At 48.3% G+C, this 22,826-nt stretch overlaps 1 protein-coding gene across 2 annotated transcripts in view; it reads right to left on the bottom strand.

The window, feature by feature from the left end:
• Positions 1–22,826, bottom strand: part of LOC126522497 (sodium- and chloride-dependent GABA transporter 1-like) — a 65,713-nt gene that overhangs the window by 28,365 nt on the left and 14,522 nt on the right. The window contains exon 1 of one of the 2 annotated variants that reach the window (XM_050171250.3): positions 3,528–4,908. The exons of the other annotated variant lie outside the window; for it this stretch is intronic. Coding sequence (XP_050027207.2) covers positions 3,528–3,546 — 19 coding nt within the window. The 5' untranslated portion in view covers positions 3,547–4,908. Of the gene's footprint in view, positions 1–3,527; positions 4,909–22,826 lie in introns of those variants that run through there. 2 annotated transcript variants of the gene reach the window in all.

Below are 22,826 nucleotides of genomic sequence, written 5' to 3' on the forward strand. Positions count from 1 at the left end.
TGAAGTGGAGGCCTGCAGGCTCACTTTGCATTAATATATATTTGCGTTAGGCGCAATATCAACCACTTTCTTTTTTTAAAAGAAACGTTGAAGCTACATAGGGTTGAATACTAATGAGGTGTCGTGCCTGCGAGAGGTCGGTCCTGTACAAAAAAACTTATGAATGACACACAATTAACCAGTCACTTTTTTCTACTACCAAAATGTCCCATAGACTCGATTTCCATCTTGGCATCATTGTGCATGCAGTTTAATTTGCATTTACATCTCACCTTCGCACAATATTCGTATCATATTTTTTTCTCAATAAATGATCATGATATTTCATTCCTTATAAAGGAAATAAATAATTGCGGCATCAAATAAAGCGAGACCACATAAAACATCCCTCATTGCTGCTTCTTACAACCTGCATTTAGCTGTTCAGTTCCATAGATTTTTTTTTTATTCTTGTTATTTTCTAATCTGCAGGAAAGCAGTCAGGAACGAAAAATACCGTTGAATTTGACCACGTCGACTTAAAGATTATTTAGAAGCACAAATATTCACATTCTGTTGTTCAAATGACTATCCTTATCTGAACACCACATCAACTTTAAAAAAAAATTAAAAAAGGAACCGTGCAGGTTTTACTGCAAGGTGGCTTTGCTGCGCAGTTACCACGGCTTAGGTGAAGCCAAATTGTTCTCGTTCTTGCGCAGATGGTTTATCTGCGTGTTATTGCCACTGAACTTTTCTTGTGGCTTCAGTGCGGCAATTATTCAAGATTTATTCCTGTATTGCAGGTCAATAACAACAAAAAGCACGCGTTCCCTAACAAACACAAACGTTTTCCTAATTAACTTTCCTCCTTGTTCTGCGTTAGAATAATGATGTAATCATTGAATGGCTGAGCGTGGCCAACGTTGTGGCGATGTTGCGTTAACATAGCTAAAAGTTACGCCTGTGCTAAAACACACGCTCTGAAAATAACGTTGCTGCTGAGGTAAACGCTAAACTGAATGTTCTCATCCCCTTCCGCCAACTTTTTTTTTCGCTATTCATGTCCTGGAAAGTGGCATTGCGTGGCTTTGAGGCAGAGAGAGAGAGAGAGAGAGTGTGTGTGTGCGTATGTGCGTGTGTGTGTGTGTGTGAGAGAGAGAGAGAGAGAGAGAGCAAGATTTTTCAGCTAGGGGAGCCATGGCGGCTGTGGCAGGCTTGGCTGAATCTCAGTTGACAAGGCCAAGGTTCTTTGACGAGCAGGTCTGTCTTAGCCTTGGCGTGCTCTGCCAAAATTGCACCACCACCGAGCTGGGCTTACGTCCAATTTTTACACAATTTCGCGCGCATCGATATAGCTTTTTTTTTTTTTTACCACGCAGTCCGCCAGGTCCTAGCTATGCATTGCGTTAAGTAACGTTTGTTGTAGTTCACTTCTAAACCTGAGCCTCCGGCGTGCTTTGGCGCTCAAGATTTAATCCTGTTGGAATGACGGAGTACACATCGCTTCTTGTAAACACTGGATGAGGTACTCTAGGCTGTTGCAGTTTCGCGCACCGTTAACCACTGGGGATTCACGCATACCTCAAAACTTTAAATCGTCATTGCTCGAAATTATGGACAAACTACTACTTAGTTAAGCTGATTCTTACCTAGAGTTGGCACCAGTGACCCTTTGTCTAACAGGTCTGCTGCGCTAAAGCCGGTAGCACATTAGGATGATCGCAGCGCAAGTGATCTACGCAAGTCATAGCTGGTCAAGCTCGGTATGTACTACAATCCTGTAGTAAGCCGTGTTTAATTATTCGAGCAACTATGCCGCAACTGAGCGCATCTAGAACACAAACACATTTACGTGAATAAAATTACGAATGTCTGCTTTGTGGAAGTCAAAAGCGAGAAAAAGAGCATCAATTTTGGCCTTGCATAAAAGCCTTCCCTCATAACTTTTAGCGCATGGAAGATATAGTTTAGAAGGCAAGAAGATGTACACCCTTCGCTCAAGGAATGAAGTTGACTTTGTCATGCTGAAAGTTTCTCTGCACGACACAAGTGAGACACTTGAATATGGCGCCATTCTTTGCGGCTGCAGGACTTCTGGCATCCTTTCAGTGAACGACAGACCAAATGAAGCCAAGCCACCGAGAGAACCGCGCAAGCGTAAGATCTTCATACGCATAAAAATAATAATAAAGCAACGCTACTAGACCTAAGGCGGCCTTCCAGGCTAGGGTGGCTAGAACTGGGCCATATCCAGGCTACTACAAATTTGCTCGGAGCAGTGCAATGTTGTGGAAAAAAAACACAATTGAGGCAACACCGTGCGAAACCTATGAAGGTTCACTGACATTGGCTCTAATTTTGGGGGTCAAAGTGCTCAGGGCGTTCTAATCGATCCTGAAACTTCTTTTTTTATTGAAAATCAAACGTGTTGAATAAGTAACAGACAACAATACCTTTAGGGCCACTGGGCATGCCAAACTGTGAAACCTTATCTGTAGCCTATTCAAATGGTGTGATTGTAAAACATTTTGTGTGGAATGACATAGACTAACGTGTCCTAAAGGAGTGACAGCGACGAGTGCTTCGATCTTATAAACTTGCTCGAGAGAAAATTTTGGAGCCTATTGTTGAGGTCGAAAGACTACGACTGGCCTAAGTGTGCCTTCAAAAAGCTGATTCGGCGAACGAAAGAGAGAATCTGCAGCGCGCGTGGTGTGCATGAAGTGTTGGGAGTTAGAGCGACTAGCTCTTAGATGGAGGGATAATGCCACGATCGTGGGTCTCACGAGTGGCGTTTCTCGCTCTAAGCCTCGTCTTCTAGCATTGCCCGAGACTCAGCAACTTTGTCTAAATTTGGCCTGTCGTTTCACTCTTGCAAATTCGCGACATCACATATCCAGCCGCAAGTTCTTGAATATCACACCAGCATGCACGATTCACACTGATCGAGGCAGTTTCAACGGGTCAGGCACACCAGATACAGTTTCTTTTCTTTTTCTGCAAGAGCATTAGTAGCATCATGTCAATTACACTAAAAAAAAAAACAAGAAAAACACGTCTCGCCTCAATACAGGCAAGTTTCTAGGAGAACCTCTTACGTAATGATCTACATAATTCGTACGGTAAAACTTGCACCATTCATGTGGCGTTCTGGGTTGACACATGGTAAATCCACGGCAGTTACCACGTTACTCCAAGAGGCCATCAGACACCCCCGTCAATTAGGCAGAACACCACATGAATGTGCTTCTATGTGCGCAGACGAACGAGGACGACGACACACGCGCACAACTTCAACTCATCTTCAAATGTCGTGTCGGTGTCGTCGTTCTACGTGTCTGCGTCAGAGCCACCTGCTTTGTGCAACCAGAGCCAGCTATTCAAGCTTGCTACGATCACAGCCCGTATGAAAGCGTTCAACCTTTAATAATTCTCTAGCGCATTACTCCGGAGGCTGTGCGCGTATAAGTTAGAGAGAGAAAAAGAGAGAAAGAGAGAAAAGTAGGAAGAAACAAAGACAGTTTCGGGGGTCCTCGGGGACTGACCTGTTGTTGCTAGCAGCATGTGGAGAGGAGGAAAAGGCGCGCCGTGGAGAGGCGGCCCCCCACGGCCCGCTTCTTCGCTCCTCGTCCTGAGAGAAGAGCTTCGCTCTTGGGTCAGAGCCCCTGGCTCGATCGAAGCGCATCGGGGCTCTGATGCCTGTGTCCCCTAAACACCCACCACCACAGAAAAACTCCTCCTCCTCGAGGACTTCTCTCGCGTCGCACGGGGGCACCGTCGTCGCCAGAGAAAGAAGCCGCAGAGGGGAGGAAGGAGGAGAAAAAAAGGAAAAGGCCATAGGGACTGAGGCAGAGGGGCGTTTGGGGAAGGAAAAGGGCACGGAGGAAAGAAATGGTAGGAACAAGGTGGTTGGTGAAGGGAAGGACTTAGGGACAAAAGGAAAATGAAGTAATTTGTGGTTTGAGGGGAAGGAATGCCAAAAAAGGAATATTAGAAGGGATAGGGATGGAATGTGGGGAAATGTCTAGGAAGGGGGTAGGTGAAAAAAAGACGTTTGAGGAGGAGAGGTGCCCAGAAATAACGGGGAGAGGCGTGGTTGGGAGGGGTGAAAGTGGAGCCTGGCGACTGAGGAAAGTGGTGCGGCGAAGTTGAAAGGTGGGAGGACGTGACTATCCGCGCGTCCCGCGAATTAGGGGTAAAAGGAAACGAGAGGACGCATGCATGCGAGTACGAAGCGAAAGGTGGGGCTGGACATGCGACCAGGGTGCACTCATCCGGTGTCTTGGGCCCTGGAGGGACGATATGGGGACGGCGCGCAAATTTGGAGCGTGCTATAGGTTGTTTTACGAAGCATTGTACCACTTTTAGAAAGTGAGTGCTTCTTTCTTGCATTGGAAAGCAAGAAGGGTAAGTGACAACATGGAAGCTGTAGGTTATTAATTAATAAGCAGAAGCATTCTTGCGATGACCTGAACTCGTCAGTAAGGAGTCAAGCAGGCGTTTAGCACAGACGCGATGGATCGAATCTTACACCTTTACTGTGCGTCATCGTATTAGAATGCATTGGTGACTGGACTGTGTGTTGGGGCAAAACAGACTTCTTGACCTGCGTTCGAACTAAACACGCTAAGATGACATGTAGCTGTCATGCCGGGTCCCGTTAAACTGAGAGACTGAATGTTATGCGCAGCAGAATACGATGGTAAATGCGATTTCGATGAACTTCTGCGGCATATAATTTGATTACACCTTAATACACGTAGCTACAATGGCGATTCCAGAGAACCGCATAGCTTTACCCGGCGTGGTTGTTCAGTGGCTATGGTGTTGGACTGCTGAGCACGAGGTCGCGTTATCAAATCCCGCCCACGACGGCCGCATTTTGATGGGGGCGAAATGCGAAAACACCCGTGTGCTTAGATTTAGGCGCAAGTTAAAAAAGCCCAGGTTGTCGAAATTTCCGGAGTCCCCGACTACGGCATGCCTCATAATCATATCGTGGCTTTCGCACGTAAAACCCGATACTTTAAAAATAACCACATAGCTTTCTTCTGGGAGCCTGATTTCATGCGTCTAATCACGCGAACGTGCGCCTAGATGGAAGCCCTATCCATGTTCATACTTTATTGGAGCAGGGAGGCAAACCTCAAAGCGTCATCCACATCATGCTCATGATCCTGTGACCAAAGTGTGCAATGACAGGACTCTCGATTTTCCACCTCCCTTGAAGCTAGGCGCTGTACCATCCGTCAGCTGTACGCCGGAAGCTCGTCTGTGTCTCGCACACTGCGACTGTAGAGTGCCGCCTCTTAGCCTAGTAATATGATGTCGGCAAGGCCTAACCCTATTTGCCCGCTAACACGCGATGAGGATGCCTAGTTTGCCAGGCTTCCATTCCTCTCCGCGAAATCTTACTAATGCCATCAAAAGCCGCGGCAGCCGACGATAAGATGCGCCGCAAGCTATGGGCGCGCCGGGATCTCTTGAGCAAGCGCACGGGTCATGTCGTGCACGGGCAGTGTGGTAACCAAGAGGCAAGAACGGGTAGACACGGGAGGGAAAAGAACAAGCGTGCTAGTTCGTGGTGGAAGACGCTTCGAGGCGCAGGGCAATGATACGAGGCTGGGAAGGGACGGCGCGTGCCTCGGCGTGCAGTCCTTCACGTCGTCGCGCAGTTTGTTGGCGAGGGGAAGAGGGGCTTCGTAGAGGGTCTCGGGTAAAGCACGGGTAAGGGAAGCGGGAGGGCAAAGGGGCGTCGTCGGGAAGAGGGCAGGGCGGATGGGCGAAGGGGGAGGACCAAATGTTTCGCTCCTCTCCGACCTACAAAGAGAGGAGCGCAGTTTAGGGCCACGAAGGCTTTCGTGACCCCGCGGCGCTGGAAGCGAGTATATAGTATGAACGCGCGAGCGCGGACTGCACACGCGAGAAGCAAGAACAGACGGGGTGGCAAAGCTGCCTCAAATCACGTGGTTCACTCTCGAAGCGCGAGTCTGTCAACCTCTCTCCGCGGTCTGCTCCGCCGCATGCCAACACCGCGTTCGACAGCCTGGTTTCTTTGACAAGCAATTCTTTGACACGTGATCGGCGTTGCTCTACAGGCAAGAAAACACGGCATGCATCAATAACCAAACGAAGAGCCTGCTGGTGGGCAGTTCTTTGCCGGAGCATTACACCAAAGTGTTTTGGTGTTGCAGTGCCCTCCTCCGGTGCCCCATTGCGTGCTCGGAGGCCTACGCAAAGCAGTACGACTTGGAAAGGACACCACAAGTAACACTCCATTGCGTAGACCTCCGAGCATGCAATGTGGTCCCTACGGCTTTGAGCACTGCATGTTTAAATGGCAACGAAGAATAGGCGTACAATAATGTGAAACACTGATCATTCTTGTGCAAGAATGATGTAATACGAAATACAAACGCACGCTGCAAACAGTTCCTCCAACTATTTTCTTCCTTTTTTGGTATGCACTATTCAAGACCACTGAAGAAGGAAACATGCGCGACATCACGTACAGCGCTGAAGATACAGCTTCTCTTCCACCCAATGCACAAGGACGAACAAGCCATAAATGTTGAAAATGCGTTAAGTATTAAGGCTGTAAAAAAGAACTCAGGTCTTTAGCTACACGTAAATAGGGGAAACAAAACTGCAAAGTTGGTGTCAGGGAGTTGAATTCTTTCTACAATAATATAGGTTCCAATTAAACATCGTGGCTATCTCTGCAAGAACATTGGACTTCATATTCCCGGATAAATATTGTACCTCCCCGTATAACACATACAAATGCGGTATAGACGCAGTGTGGTGGCGTGCACTGAAAGAAACCAGGCTGACACATGTGCGTCGCAGTTGTCTTTTTTTTTTTTTCTGTTGGTACTGGCATGTAGTGGCATCAGTCGCTGCCGCTGAATTAAATAAAGCAAGAAAAAAAGAACTACACATTTGTTTTTATGCGCTACATAGACAGTTTGCCTGCCAAGTCCAGGCAAGGCCGGTGTTAACCGGCTTCGGCTCTGCGAAACTGTTTGCCCCGGAATTCGAGCGGGCGTAATGTATAACTCCTAGCGCTCGTTGAAAGAAACAGTCGTCGACTCTGGAGAGCAGGCTGCGCTGAGAATCGATCGTTCTGTTGCATGCAACGCGCACGTGCGTCTATTTAAATCTAGTCAGCGGGCGAGCTTATAAAATATGGCGCGTGCAACACGAACCCTCGCAGGAATTTCCGTCTTTCTTTTTTATTTCTTATTTTATTTCACTTTTTTTTTTGCTCGTGCGTTAGGCATGCAGAGCTCAAACGAATCCCACTCATGTCCGAGGTCAGGCCGATTGACCTCCTCAACAGTGAATCTTATTGCTTCTTTCTTTTTTTTTTTCTTCTTTTAGATTCTGTTGCGCATTCTTTCGTATGCAAACGTTTACGCTCCATCTAGTGAACGCGCATATATTCCGAGGACGCCTTTCCGGCGCGTCCTCGCACCCGGTTCAAGACTAATCGAGCCTGAGCCGGTCCGCGTTGGTGCATTGCGGGCGCTCGCGGCAGCCTCCACGTACAATCAAACTGAGAAATGACCTCGCCTGCAGCCATATTATATTCCGCTCGCCACTTGACAAACGAAAAAACAAGAAAGAAAGAGGAAAGGCGCTAACACGCTCGGAAGGGCAAACAAGGTTTAGATATATAGTTCTGGTTATGGGCGAGTCGAGTTTATGCTTTCAGTTTGTCTCATATCTTCAATTCGCACTGAAGCCGAATACCTTTACGATTCGCTACATTGATGCCTCTAAGCATTATTTATACAGGAGTGTATGCAAACTGCTACGCTGTGGCATTTGAGCGACGTTTTTCTAGGGCTCGATCGCACTTGCAGAGCAGAATGAACAGCTAAGACTTCCCGGAAGGACTCGGGCGGGCGTCTGCTTACAGCGAACCTGTACATATACATGCGCTATTATGTCGGAACTCGGGGCAATGTACATATATATTTTGAGTTTAACGTTTGCTGTTTCGTGCCGTTCTTTTATGCGCTGTGACACGACGAAGGCTAAGAAACGACGAAGGCTAAGAAAGTCAAGTGATGTTATTGAGTGAAGTGCGTCATTGCATACATGTAATCGTGAAAAAAAAAAAAGTGACAGAAGAAAACTGTCGCATTCGGGGCAAAAAAAGTCATTATGCAAAAATGAAATAGCACAACCGGGCTAGTCGATCGACTGTTGCGATCCATGATACGACGGAGCTAAAACAGAAAATGTCTGCAAAACATATGTGCACCTAACGGCCTCTTGACTGCTTTGTGCGCCATGGAAAATTTAGAATCGCAACACAGAGAGGCAGCGTTGGCCACAGGTGACTGTGGACAAGCGTCTTAAAATGCTGTTTTGTAGCAGCGTTAGTGGAACAACGTGGTTGAACAGTGGTTGATTCGCTGTTCTGCGCGTGAAAAATAATGGGAGCAGCGCTGCCGCTTCCACGAGACGGGTAGCGATACGGATGTATGAGCGGTCTGTATAAGCAGATCTAAAAAAAAGAAAAAAAAGAAAAAAAAGCAGCAGTGTTCCACAGACAGTGCATTCTCTCTTGTGCATAGCGATGAGATGCTATAAGGAATCGTACATTGTAAATTATGTTGTGGGAGGCGGCGCGAAGAGCTGGCCGACGTAGCCACGGTTTATTTAGGCCGGCCAGCCACGGTGTCGCGGGATTTCGGGAGCGCGTCCGTCGACATCGCGGCTACAGTGTACTAGAATACTTTGGTTCTAGTACACTGTAATCGCGGCCACTCAAGTCGAACGCGCTAGCGTGTTCTATTCCCGCGCTACCCGCACGTGAACCCGTCTTCTTTTTCGACTGCTTTGGAGGCGATAGTCGCGCCGTTACAATTCATTACAGGTAGAATAGCAGAGACGTATAGCGCAGCTGTTATATCGAAACAGGGGCAATTATTTCGTTTGCAACCACTCTACTTAAATAGTTTTAGCGAAGCGTAGACGTACAACTGAATACCGAACGACGTATCCGGTGACACACTGTTGTCATCACGTGACGCTGGATGAGCCATAACGAGCAAGAAGCGCTCTCGTGTTGCACTTTCTCAATTCGAAAAAAATAAAGAGATACGAGAATACGCTTGGGAAAATTACGTCGCTGCTGACGCAATTACGCCAGCATCACAGTTATCAGTCATAGAACTAAGGGCTCCTACGCGATTTGGTTTAGCGCGGCGTCACCAGACGTCACCACTTAAACTGGTGTTTGCGTCCACTGCTCAGGTATGCGTTTACGCAAGTACGTCTCCCTTTTCCCGAAAAACTATCATTAACCGCTTCGCCATGGCTTTGCAGTCAAGCAGCTATCCCTTTTTTAGGGGAGAATAACAAAACTTCGTTACACCGGTTATTTCGCCGTACGTACACAAAAGGCACGTGTGTGCGGCTGCTACTTGGCCTTGTTACAAAGCCAGTGAGTTTGCTGCGGACATTGCACGCTGCAGGACGGCACGTGCGGCAGAGCAGACACCGGAGGGTCCATAGAAAACAAGCGACTGGTTGCAAATACGGCGGGCATTGGGTATACGTACACTGTTTTATATATACACACATAGTACATTGGCGTGCAGATAGATACCTATGCAGAGCACACAGAGCGACCGACACACGATCTCTGGCTCTCGGTTTCAGAAGTGCGAGCCGATCGAGCGAGCGCCCACGCAAGCGGTGGGGACGCGAGGCTTCGGCTGTGCGTGTTTTGGCTGGAACAGAATGCGAAACAAGTGAGCAAGGCACTCGCGACACGACACCAGCACGAGCTTTTACCTTGACCGAACGACCAACCTTACCTGTGGACACAAACACACACAGTTTTGTTTGCGCCGCGCTGATGACGTGCGCGCGCGCATGATACACACACATAGAGAGAGAGAAACGTTTTCGAGGCTTGAATGCTCGTTGCGTGCGTGTTTTTTGACAGCCGTTTACGCACCTGAAAACAATACATTATCGTGGTGAGTGCACCGCCAAGGCCGCCGCCGCCCCTCCCCCTTCGGCCCCGTTCGCTCACATATGCTTCCCCTCGAAGCCATTTGCTATTACGAGCTCCCCTTGTGGAAGGTGAAGCTATCTTTACAGGAGGAGTTTTTTTTTTTCTTCTTTTTTAAGCAGCACCATTGACGACTAGCTCGGGAGGAGGACAGCTCGGCAACAGGTCCGGACCGGCGAAGCATATAGTGCGTCGTCGGTGCATTGACGACGATACCGAAATTGTATAAGCCGTGGCGTAAACTAAGGGCACAGTTTTCCTTACAAGTTTCCGGGCCTCTTTACGCCTGACAAGAAGTGGCAACACTGAGGACGCACGCGCTGGCAGCACTGACAGTGCACTGGCAACGTGTGTTCGAGAGAGGCTACTCTCAATCAGGTTGCAATAAGGTTATTCGAAAAACACTCTCGCCCTCAGACTCAACAGGACAGTGTGGCCTGGACGGCTGCTACAGGATCAAGCACCGCGTGAGTATTTGATGGTTGGGGTCACGCATACATTACGTGTGCATTACGTACCCCCCCCCCCCCCCCCCCACCCTACACTGCCACTACCCTCACACTCGATGTATGCAATACATACACAGATGTGCGAGGGGAGCGGCTGACCCCTAAATATTTTTGCCGACCTCAGCGACAGTGTTATGCACGTAATAGCTACGCTACAAAACACTGTGCAGAACGCGAAATCATCATCATCACAATATATTTATGCCTACTGCCAGGACGAAAGACTCTCATAGCGATCTCCAATTACCTCTGTCTCGCGCCAGCTGACTACAGTTGTATAACATCAATTATTTACCGCTTCACGAAACCTTTGCTTCACAGATTCCAACGTATGCACTGGATCTGCATATTACTTTTGCCTTACTTCTTCGTTTTTTTTTTTACTTTGCCATTTCAGACGAGAAACCTTAGGTTTATTTTTCAGGTGTGGGTGGGGGGAGGCCGACGGTCTTTTGCGTTCGACGAATTCAGCGAGCGAGAACCGGACGCGTGCGGTTTGACCAGAATGAGGTCACACACGCGCGCACATTCAGCACGAGCGACGCGCGAAAGGAACCCCGCGTTTTCAGTTCACGCATGTCGACGTCCTCTGTTACACGAGTGCCGTAAAATGAGGAGCCTCCCCTTCTGGTCACTTGCGCTGGCCACGTCAGACGGAAATCAAACGAAAAGGGCTTTGCGCGGTTAAGCCGCGTTAAGCCGCTATATAGAGTGCTTATACGTGCTCGTTCGAGGGAGAGAGAGAGAGAGAGAGAGAAAAGGAGGGAGATAGAGAGATTAATGATACCTAGAGAAGTCAGCCAAGCGACAGGCTTTGCACGCTGCTTCAGGTGAGACGGTGAGGGATGATAGAGAGAGAGAGAGAGAAAGAAAAATGCACACAGACGCACAGTAACACATACACGCGCGCGAAATGCCCTTATGCAGGTGTCTCCTTGATGCGTGTAATTCGCATCTCTCACTACATGCTTACTATTTGGACACAACGAAACCCCGCCGAGGATGTTCTCGAACTTTTTCGCGTGAGCCGGTTAGACAGGATGTCACGACCCTGTGAGCCAATCAGAACAGGCAGGTGACTGTATCGCCGACAACGACAGAGAATTGTCCAGATTTATCCTCGAACGACTCGCCGTGATCCTCGTCTCGACGTCTCAACGCACGACAACGTGTCGGCTCCCGGTGACACAGCCTCACATTTTTACTTTGTTAGTTTCGTGTTCAGATGGGTAATATCTTTCTTAATGTCTTGTGTTTCTTACATTATGGGTGTTGTAATAAGCATTGACGTGCTGCAACTTTTAATGCGACTTTCTTATACTTCTCTGTATTACTTTTATTATCTAAAAAAAAAACAGAAAAACAGACGACAGAGGTTCATAGGAACATGGAGACGAAGTGATAAACAATGGCCGAACTGGGAATGCCTCCGAAGCGACCGTTTAGAGAAGGGGAATTGTCTTCATCAGGACAACAACTCCCGACCACTCTGTTATCTCTTATTTTCTCCGCGGTATCGATACAATTCAGGTGTTCACTGAGAAATGAGACAGTTACAATGATCGCAGCACTTCCCTTTCGCTCTTCTTACGACTTGCAATAAATTACTACTACTTACTTACTACGCCCCTATGATAGAGGAAAGTCTTTCCGCTGCATATTGCTAGCCTCTGTAGATTTCTGCGGCCGACCTGGGAGAATGAGCTGTGTCATCGTCTCCCCTCTCCTTTTCCGTCGGTTGTTCTGTGTGCTGCGATCGTAGAAAGGATAGCGTAAAAGATGTGTATGGCACGCTTCCTAGCCTTTCGTATTGCTTGTGCCACCGCGGCGCCTCGGAGTCTCGCACCTTTGCCCAATTGCTTCGGTGATTTTTTTTTCTTCTTTCATAGCCGCGCTCCTCTTCCCTCTGAGAAGGATGAAACTTGCTCTTACCGGCTTACTCTCCCCCCCCCCCCCCATCCCTCTCATTTGTACCATCAGCCCGCTCTGAAAAAAGATCAGTGGTGTAGGCACGTGACGCTGCCCCCCTTATAGGCTCAACGCCAGAAATTGCCGCCCCGCGACCGAAGCTCCGACTGCAAGGTGCGTGGACCCCGCACCCGTGTGCCCCATTGTGGACGGCTCCAGCCTGCCGCGTGGATAGGAGGGAGGCAGCCGCCTCCTATTTTCGCTCGACGGCGCCGCGGTTGGGTGTTGACGTCAGAGAACGGAGTGCGGAAGCCAGCGAAGCGGATTTGTAGAGGCGCAACCTTTTTTTTTTGTTTCTGGAACAGTGCAAGACGAATCAAGGGGAGAGAGGGGACACACATTTCAAACGCGAGGAACAAAAGGGCGGCGAAAGATCTTCGCCTCGCGTGCACACACATGCTAAGAAGTCCGCACTACATGCCGACGTTTCTTGTCCGTTTAGCTTTCTGCTCTCGCGGCAAGATTGTCGCTCTCGTCAGCCTATGTCAAAAGTCACTACACAAAGCACGGGACTATGTCAACCTGCTGAAAAATAATAATAATCAGCGTAAAAAAAATACTAATAAAGAAAAGAAAATAATTTGGCAGTGACAGACAATGCTAGCTAAGACGCCAAGAATAGTTTGTCTCGCAAAAAAAAAGAAAGAAAAAAAGGAAAAGAAAACGGAAATTACTTTTTTAATAGCCGATTGCTCGATCTATCAGCTATTAAATGTGTAAAAATCGGTTTATTGTTTAATAACCGCTCGTTCGTCGAACCTCATTCGGCGCCCGTTAAGCATGCGCTTGAACAGTGAAGGAAAAAGATGGAAGCTTTCCTCCAACATTTTTAGCATGGAGGACATGATTTTTATAGTGGGAGCAACGCCTCCCCGCGGTGGCGCCTGCGGGAGAGTCAAGGTACGGGGGGCGATGAAGAGAGGAGGCGATGCCCCCTCTAAAGTGCCTTCGTCAATTTTCGTAGGAAACTCTATGCCTTCGTCCGCCCCTTCCCCCTCCGCACTCGTCGACACGATGCCCACGCGCAAGCGGGCGTGGCGTTCCCGAAGCACGCGCAGCCGCGTGACCGAGAATAGACTCGGCCGGCGCCTCACGTACGGCGACGCAGGCGCGTCTGGCGCGGACGCCTCCGCAGTAAATAGAGCAGTCAACGATGAAACGCGTCCGGCGGATGCAATCCGCAAGACTTCAAAACGGATACGGTGTCTCGATTCGCCGTCTCTCCGCGTAACGCGATAACGTTTATAACGGCACCATTTTTTTTCGCAACTTAAGAGGTAACAGGTGCTTTTTAACTTGAATACGCACTTATGCCTTAAATATCCACGAAGCTAAAATTGAACTATGGGGTTTTTCGCGACAAAACCACTTTCTGATTGTGAGGCACGACGTAGTGGAGGACTCCGGAAATTTCGACCGCTTGGGGTTCCTTAACGTGCACCTGAATCTAAGTACACTGGGTGTTTTCGCATTTCGCCCCCATCGAAATGCGGCCGCCATGGCCAGGATTCGATCCCGCGACCTTGTTGCTCAGCAGCCCGACACCATAGCCACTAAGCAACCACGGCGGGTTATCTAAGGGCTACGCAACGAGCCATGTAAGGAAATATAATAGACATTGTAACGCTAAGGGACAGAAAGACAGCGATTTGGATTAGAGAGCAAACGGAGGTAGCAGACAATTATATTTAACGATAGTTACTGAAACCGTGAGTAGGCTGGCTTCAGAAGCAGCAATTGAAGCGAGAGGCAAGGCACCAAGGCGACCAGTAGGCAAGCTCTTCCAAATAACAAAGGACCTAATAAAGAAACGTCAAAGAATTAAAGTGTCCAACACAAGAGACCACATATAATTCGCGGAACTGTTAAAACTGGTCAACAAGGAGAAAATACGGGATATTCGAAAGTATAACGTGACAAATACTGAGGAAGCAGTAAAAAATGGACGCAGTATGAAATCAGTGAGGAGGAAACATGGCGTAGGACAAACTAAGACGTGTGTCCTTAAAGATAAGCAGGGTAATATCATCAGTGACCTTGAAGATATAGTAAAAGCAGCGGAAGAATTCTGTACTGACCTGTAACATACCCAGAGCAGCACCGATACCTCCATTCGAAGTAGTAATGAACATTTTACAAAGGCTCCTTCTATAAGTAGCGAAGTTAGAAGGACCTTTGATGACATGAAATGGGTAAAAGCGGCAGGAGAAGACAGAATAACATCATTTAATCAAAGATGGAGGAGACATAATGCTTGAAAAGCTGGCGGCTCTTTATACGAACTGTCTATCGACTTCAAGGGTTCTAGAGAACTGGAAGAATTCCAACATTATACTAGTCTACGAAAAGGGAGATGGTAAAAAATGGAAAAATTATAGGCCCATTAGCTTACTTTCAGTATTCACCGAGACAATCTCCTGTAGAATAAGGGCAACACCGTACTATGAACTGCACTTTATTTAGGTCGTTTATCTCTGCTATGCCCTGAGCTACCGCGGTTGGCAAGGTTACTTGCATCACGATGCAGACTATATAGTTGGCTGTGGGAACTTTGGACCAAGCAAACCATGCAGCTGAAAAAAAAAAAAAGAACGTTGGCAGAACGAGAAGCTGCCGGCTCAGCGCATAGGTGGACCGGCGCAGCCTCGCTTCTTTTCTCAGCTTCGTGGCTCGCTAAAACATTCTTGAACCTGAACCTGGATTCACTCGTGCGCCGGTATACGACGCGTTTACTACGAGAACATCTGCCAGTCGCGTAAGCGCGCGCGTGGTTTACGTGGAACGCTACAGACTCTGCACTGTCTCTTCGAGCCCGGCTTTGCTTTTCGTGGGACGAGTTTACGTTGAGCCCGTTTTCTGTTTGCGTTGCAGTCATTCCTCATCTCTCTAGCAGAGCAGCGCGCCCACGATAGAGTGGCCCCTTCTTTCCCTCTCTCTTCGTGCCCGTGGGTATTTCCAGCGCCATGGTAGTAAATAGAGCACTCTTTAAGTGAGGGAGAGAGACAGAAGGCGAGGGACGGGGGAGGCTCAGCGGGACCAGGGGTTGAGTGCGACGGAAAGAAACAGAGGGTCCCGACTCCACGTTTATCGCAAGACTGCGGTTCTTGTCACCCCTCCGCAGTCCTCCCCGCTTTGCTCTCTCTCTCACTTGCTCCGATCTTTTCTATCTTTATACTTCTTCGCCGACCAAAACAGAGCGGCGACCCACTTGGAGCTGCTTCGGATACACTGTGTCACTGTCCACTAAGCCGTCGATAGAGAAGACTGCACACCTAGGCACTGAAGAGTAGTGTGCATTACAGGAGGGACATCGTCGAGCTTTAGGCATAGCCGTAGGAAATTAGGACGCTTTAGCGTGTCTTAACCGCTAACAGCTACATATATTACCACAACTGACGGCTGCCGTCGGTTCCGTTTGGCATCCCGCACTTCGTGGTAGAGGGAAGGCGAGGAAGAGCGAAAACATTTAGTGCTGTAGTTGCACAGTTAAAAGGGGTAACGGTGAGGAAGGGGTGAACTTGTCTAGTGACGCGACCAGCTCCCTGCTTCAGCAGGTGTGCACGTTCACCTGACAAAATTTTCAAAGAGCGCCCGGCCGGCACTTGAGTCGTCGTTCCGCTAACGTGATCGCAGCTGAGTGTTCTGCACATGCGCAGTTGTGCTGTCGCACAGCCGCTGAGCGGGACGAAATTGAAAAAAATTAGGTACCACAATGACATTTTTCTTGAAGTCAGTCTGATGGAGATGATAACAACAACTTGTTCTTTCTACATTCTACCTTACACCCCGAAAACGGCGAAATAAAAATGTTGCAACGAGACAGAGATCGGCACCGAAAAGCGCTATTTGTAATCGCAAACAAAGCTACAAACGGTAACACCAGGGAAGGGCGCTGTGATTTACAGTGCTTGGCAAGTGCGCTGTTATCCATTTTACTACAAGGTTTGTTTGCAGTGGTCCCCACGACTTTGCTGGTGGTACAAAAAGTACATGAAAAAATGCCCTGCAGGAACTCTCCCTCCCCACTTTTTTTTCTTCAAAGGAACATAAAGAAAATCGAGTAGAACAAAGTACAACTTCGAGATTCGCTGATGTGTACGCTAGAAATAATCAGCAGGCCGCTATACCCTTATGCTGCCACCCATTGCTGCTTATTATGAGCGCGAGATGTTCGAGCATTATATTATACAGTGACCACGTCGGGCGTACGTGGCACTTCGCAGAGGCGGTAAAACAGTCGCGCTAAAGCAATTTATTTATTTATTTATTTAGCCAGCTGCGTTATCGGAAAATCTGCCAAGTCGGCTGAATTCTGTCATCGCGCAAAAGCAAATCACGAACCACATTTCGCTGCGCGTGTAACAACCACTCGAGAGAGATCGCTAAGTACTTCGGAGTAATTTTCGATGCAATTTTCGACGTATTCACTCGCGATTCCCGGCTGCGCTTCCTGCGATATTCGTGGCGTATTCCTCCACTATTGCCACGCAGTTTCGACGAGGCGGCGGTCGGCGTCGGCGCTGCGTTAATTTTGTGGTAGATTATGCGATAAATTTACGATAGCCACATCGTGTAATCAAGGTCGCATCTCATTTCACGTGACTGGCGATTAAAACGTGCGTGCCGCGGTATACGCTCATATCGACCGCGACAACAATGTGGTCACATGATCATACTGTTGCCGAAACGGACGCTTGGTGGCGCCGCAGTGGATATGCGTGATGCATAACTGCACCTTTACTGCTGCGTCCACGGAACGACACCCGTGTGGAACGCATGCGTGCTAGCGCCACGTCTGCGCACACTTTCATATGTCCAACGCTGCTGTGCGTAGCTGCTTGTCCCACATGGACGAGCGACATGTTGTTAAAAACGGGTATTTTGAGCAGACGTTCACGTTGACGTTCAAAGCTTGCCGCTCTGAACAACCTTTGCTAAGTAACTTGCTGAAAACGTCTGACACGTCGATTGGTCTCGCACCTTTCTAGAAAATTCGAGCCATGCTATGTTCGTCGAAATCTTTTTTTTTTTTTCGTGCCTGCGCAAAATTTGACGACAGCGCCACTGCGCCGCATCTTTGCAGCGTCACTCTCGGCAGCTCGTTTATTGACGATTTCGACTTACGGTTTATGGGTGCCTCCATCTCTGATTGTTACGGGAAGAATTGCTTACTCTTGGGTCCATACAGTGACGTCAAATTAACGTAGCCGAGAAACAACGAACGCAGACTGTACAGCCATTTTTGTGCGCACAAATCAACGATGGTAGGGTGCATTGGAAGTCGTGCAATATTAAAACAGAGAGAGAGAGAGAGAACTCCTTTTTAACAGTTATGATGGAGGTGATCCCAACGTTTCAGTGAAATAGCCTACAGGGGGACGTTGTTTTCTTCCTTCCGTTCAATTTCCCGAGAGTTAAGGCGTTTTGAAAACAGTGTAAAAAATATTTGCACGGGTGTTAGTTTGTCCCATGCATGGCTAGCATCCTGTAACACGACAACGAGTTCAAACTACCGCTGCTATGAGGGAGGCCGCAGTCGAATACTATGCGACAATTCTGGTCACCTGATGCGCACCGGACTGTGACACGATAGTTTGACAGCGATTACCTATTAAAGTTTATTTCGTGCGGTTTTCCCCGTCGTCTGTCTCAGCTATATCGTCATGTTTACGTGCCACAAAAGGTTGACAAAAAACGAAAGCTTTATTCGTCCCCATCAAGGATTCAACCTTACCTCTTAAGAAGTAAGGGCGTTAGCAAAGATACGAACCAGCAACACTTATGGGTGCGAAAAGGTTTACTGCGTACAACCAATTTAACTCGAAAGCGAGAGTCCATAGACCCTAGCAAGAGGACTGGACTGAGTTTCTGGCAGCGTGGCTCGTAAAATTATCATCGAACGCGCGCAGAAAGCGGAAACAGGTGCGCATTCATTCAAATTCCTGGGACCTTGGCGCGCGCAGCGTATAGACGCACAGAAATTGTTGCCGATTCAAGCCCTGCAACCACGCTACGATGTGTAAGGATGTAGTACGTCGAATTCCGCAGCGCGATAAGCGAGATACGTTATACTGTGCATCGTTTCAATGATTTTACTGAGTTATGAATGAAAATAAAGGGTGTTTCGCCGTTTGCAGCGACGACGTCCTATCGTACTCCGGTGATTCAATCGTATGTTTAATACTTGAGGAGCGAGCTCGATTTGTCGAGCAAACAGCATTTGGGGGAAAAAAATGAAAGAATAGAACACAGAAACTTCGGCGGAAAGCAATTACGTCGCACTAAAGATGGATACCAGGGAGCGTCGCTATAGGGAAGAAAACAAGGACCCTACATGCTTTTCAAGAATTTGCGCAAGTATTTAGTGTGAACAACGTGTCGTTATTTCGTATACACTGGCAGCACCTCCAGGACACCCGAGGTGCAAGCTGGGATACCAAAGCTAGAACACTCACTAGTCCAACGCTAGTCTATTAACGTTGGACTAGTCCGTGGGTTGAAGGCTCGCCGAAGGACTCCGTGTACCGAAAGTGTACAAGATCGGCTGTCCGCTATTTTGTATGCTAACTTTTCCCGGCACGGGCGCTCCGGCCTCGGCGGCCCCAAACCAAGGGCCACCCTGGTTCCAGCTTCGATGTCTGAGACTGGTTTAGACGATCGCCTCTAGAAGCTGTGAGACGTGCAGACAGTGCGAAATGTGTTTGCGCAATAACTTTTTGTGAAAAGATTACTTTTTGTATGGACAAGATTACTCTTACGTGTATTGGGTCTACAGTGCGCATCCGCATATTGGACAACGTGTATATAGTATCCCATTGTACCATAACATAATCACCCGCCACCTACCTTTCCCTGTATTTCCCACTTCCCCTTTCCCCAGTGAGGAGTAGCAGGCTAGAGACACGCTCTCCAGGCCGACCTCTCCTCCTTTCTCTTCATTAAAATCTACTCCTCCTCCTCCCGCTGCCCCTCGGGTGCCCTGGAGATCCAGCACCGCTGACGTTGTAATAATCTCAGGGACCTCCATTGGCCGGTATTATTCTTGTTTTCGATCGCTAAATGACGTCACCGCAATACACGTTTGTATTGCAGCGAAGCTTACTGCAAAGTGCATTCGTCATCATGGAACGCGCTCAAGACCCTTGCCGGGAAGAGGTCCGAATAGAAAAATATTCGTTATGCGTTTTCGACTAGTCGACTCGAACGTCCCAACGCAACAACCCGGCCGGATACGAGCGACGCCGTTCCGAAGGGTTTTGGGGTTGATTTTGACCACTCATTCGTGGTTCAGCGTGGTCGTTAATTAGCATGTGTACACGAGCGATCTTGCATTTCGCCCCGATCGGACTGGGGCCACAGCGATCAGGAATGCGAATGCGCTACGTGAACAACACACAAGTGCGCGAGTCGGCGCTATTATTCGTGTGCCAGTATTCTCTGCTTCATATGCGTAGCGCCCGAGAAACAATTAAGGACCATACACAAATTCACCTACGATTACGATACTCCCTAACGCGAAATTTGAGCGCAATACGCGCAGCAGGCGTTCTGATCAGTCATTTTCTGTTCCCGCTTCAATCTATTGTAAAGGCACATGGCTTATTCCTTTTGTACGCACCCGTATTTTCTGTGACATGATTGTTATGTCTGTGCCCTTCCTGCAATAATCCCCTTTGGGATTGGTAGTATGCGTGAAATAAATTAAATAAACAAAATTCTAAGCGCTCAGTTCCTGTTCGATCAACGATTCTTGCAAACGTGCAAGTCAGAAGCTCAATCACTGCTGTTTTCTATACCTCAGCTCTCGTATTCAACAATTCCACGCCTGAACATTTATCATTTCAGTGCAGGAACAAGAAAAATTACAGGTTTTAAACGTTAAAGCGCTCCATGGCGCGCAAGGGGCTGTCACATCGACGTGACAACTCTATGCCCGGTAATGCAGTAGTAGTAGTGCCATAACAGGTCCCTATAATTTTAAAGGGCAGCACGCTCCTTTTCTATAGCTTTGTTTCACGGCAATGCACTTGTTTATAAGATTTTCAATATTGTTCCAGAAAAAGTCGGAGGGCACAGCTATCATGGGAGTTCAAAACATTTTCCATCAAGAATCGCATCACTCCACTGAGCGCGTGTGTGGCGTGTCTCTGTCTCATTCATGTCACTTGCTTCCCCGTCCCCAGTCATCATCATCATCCTATTTATGTACACTGAAGGAACAAAGACCTGTCTGATCGATCTTTAATTACACCTGACTTGCTCCAGCGGACACCATCTCATGCCTGCAAGTTTCCTCATTTCACCCCACCACCCAATTCTCTGCCGTCCTCAACAGCCGCTTCTCTTGCCTTGGCACCCGGTCTGTGACTCAGACCATCGGTTATTTGCTACTGGCCGTCCCCAGTGTAGCCTAGAAAACCGGGTTCTCAAATTTTTTTTTTTGCATATCTGTCTCTCCCTCTACCATTCGCAGGAGACGGCGATTTTTACTGAAACGGAGCTCCGACAAACCACCGCCAAGCAACTTCCGCCGGTAAGCTTACAAGACACGCGTCTCCGATTTCGGCGATGCTTAGTGAATCTGCGAGCGAGTCTGACACAGCGTTTTCTCTCTCTCTCTCTCTCTCTCTCTCTCTCTCTCTCTAAAAGCCAACGGTCGTGCCCCGGAATGCGCCGTGACGAGAGTTTTGAGCGAGTTGCCCGCTTTTCGTCTCGCAGCCGGCAGGGACCTTGGGACCCTGTGAGCACGAAAGCTATTTAGAGATGTCGACTCGCAGACGCACCGCTGCACTCACACCGAAGAGCAGCTGTCCCTCATAGCAGTGCGCTCGGCTCATCTGCCGGAGTTCGCGCGTAAGCGAACAAAGGTCGACATCCGCAGGTTTTGTGACGAACAACCGGCCCCCTTTGCGCGTACGCAAACGATCTATGCAGCTGGGTATACGAACGGGCTCGCTATATTCTATGCTAATCCATATCCAAGCAAAACAAGCGGCGCTTGTGTATGCCTTTTCCCTCGTGTTCGTCCCTCACCGGTTCCCGTGCTCTGCAGCTTCTCGAATTTGAACTATAGACGGCACTGTTTTCCTGAAAGCTGTGCAGTTTGCACGCAAAGTACGAGAAAGTACACACGGTGACAGTGGCATTCCCGCGCAGTCACCAAATGCGGTCACCGTGGCCCCGATCGAACCCGGTACCTTGCGTTGGGCAGCGCAGCGCCCTTATCCACTCAGTTTCGGTCTTAACGGGAAAGAAAAGTGCGCGAAAAAGACGTAGACGAGAAAGAGAGAAACGACAAACACGGGCGTCTACATCCATTTCGCGCGCTTTCTTCGTTCAGATGGGACCACACCGACTCGCCCAGCTCTCAGTTTTGATGATCCACTCGGCTATTGCGGCGGGTGTTCCTGAAATCAAGCAGTCATCCTATAGCCACGACTTCAAATGTAGCGCCCCAATAACGGCATTTGTGATGACTCATGTCGTATTTTTAATGCGGAATAGAGCCAGGAGTGATTTTCCTGTTTTACATAAATGTATTTATTGTCGACTAATTCAAGGCCCGAAGCTTAAGGAGGCCAAGGGCGTGAGAGCCGCCATAACGTTCCGAAAATTAAGTTTCACCTTGGACATTGTTGAACACTGAACCCCGTTGTTTCTATTCTGGAATCAGCCTTTCTCGCCTCGTTACTTTCACGTAGGGTGCCGCGCCAGTGCTTTGCAGAGGGCTGATCGGGAATGCGACTTCGAACGACTTTCGATCAGCTCGCCAGGCGCCAGCTGCCTCACGGAGTCCCAAGGGCGAACGCACAGCGTGCCTCGATGCTGTGTTTCTATTTCTTGCCGTTTCTTTATTTTTATTGCTTCTTTTTAAATCAATGTTTGTTGCGGCGTTTCGAACACCTGCGCTGTCGTAACGGGAACACTTGTGGAAATACACGTGTCCTCAATTCGAATACAGGCGTCTGAGCGTCGCCGAACACGGAGGACAAAGCAGAACGATCATCATGAAAAAAGAGAAAGGGTGAAGAGAGAGAGAGAGACAGAGAGAGAGAGAGACACAGAGAGAGAGATAGAGATGAACATAAACCAACTGTCTACACATCGATCTCTGTCTACAAGTCCATGAAGAGATACATAATACACTTGTTTGCTTGTCCGTTCGTTCATTTTAATGTCCGAAGTTTTTGCAAGCACATAGTGCACGAAAAGCAAGTAGATTGTCGCCACCTTTGTGAAGCAGCAATTATTGTGCAGGAATAAAAGAGTATACGGAAGCTATCGCTGCCATGTGCTTGTTAACTTGTAAGTATTCTTCATTCAGCAAAAAA

Source organism: Dermacentor andersoni, chromosome 6 (genome assembly GCF_023375885.2).
Source record: "Dermacentor andersoni chromosome 6, qqDerAnde1_hic_scaffold, whole genome shotgun sequence".
Lineage (NCBI taxonomy): Eukaryota > Metazoa > Arthropoda > Arachnida > Ixodida > Ixodidae > Dermacentor > Dermacentor andersoni.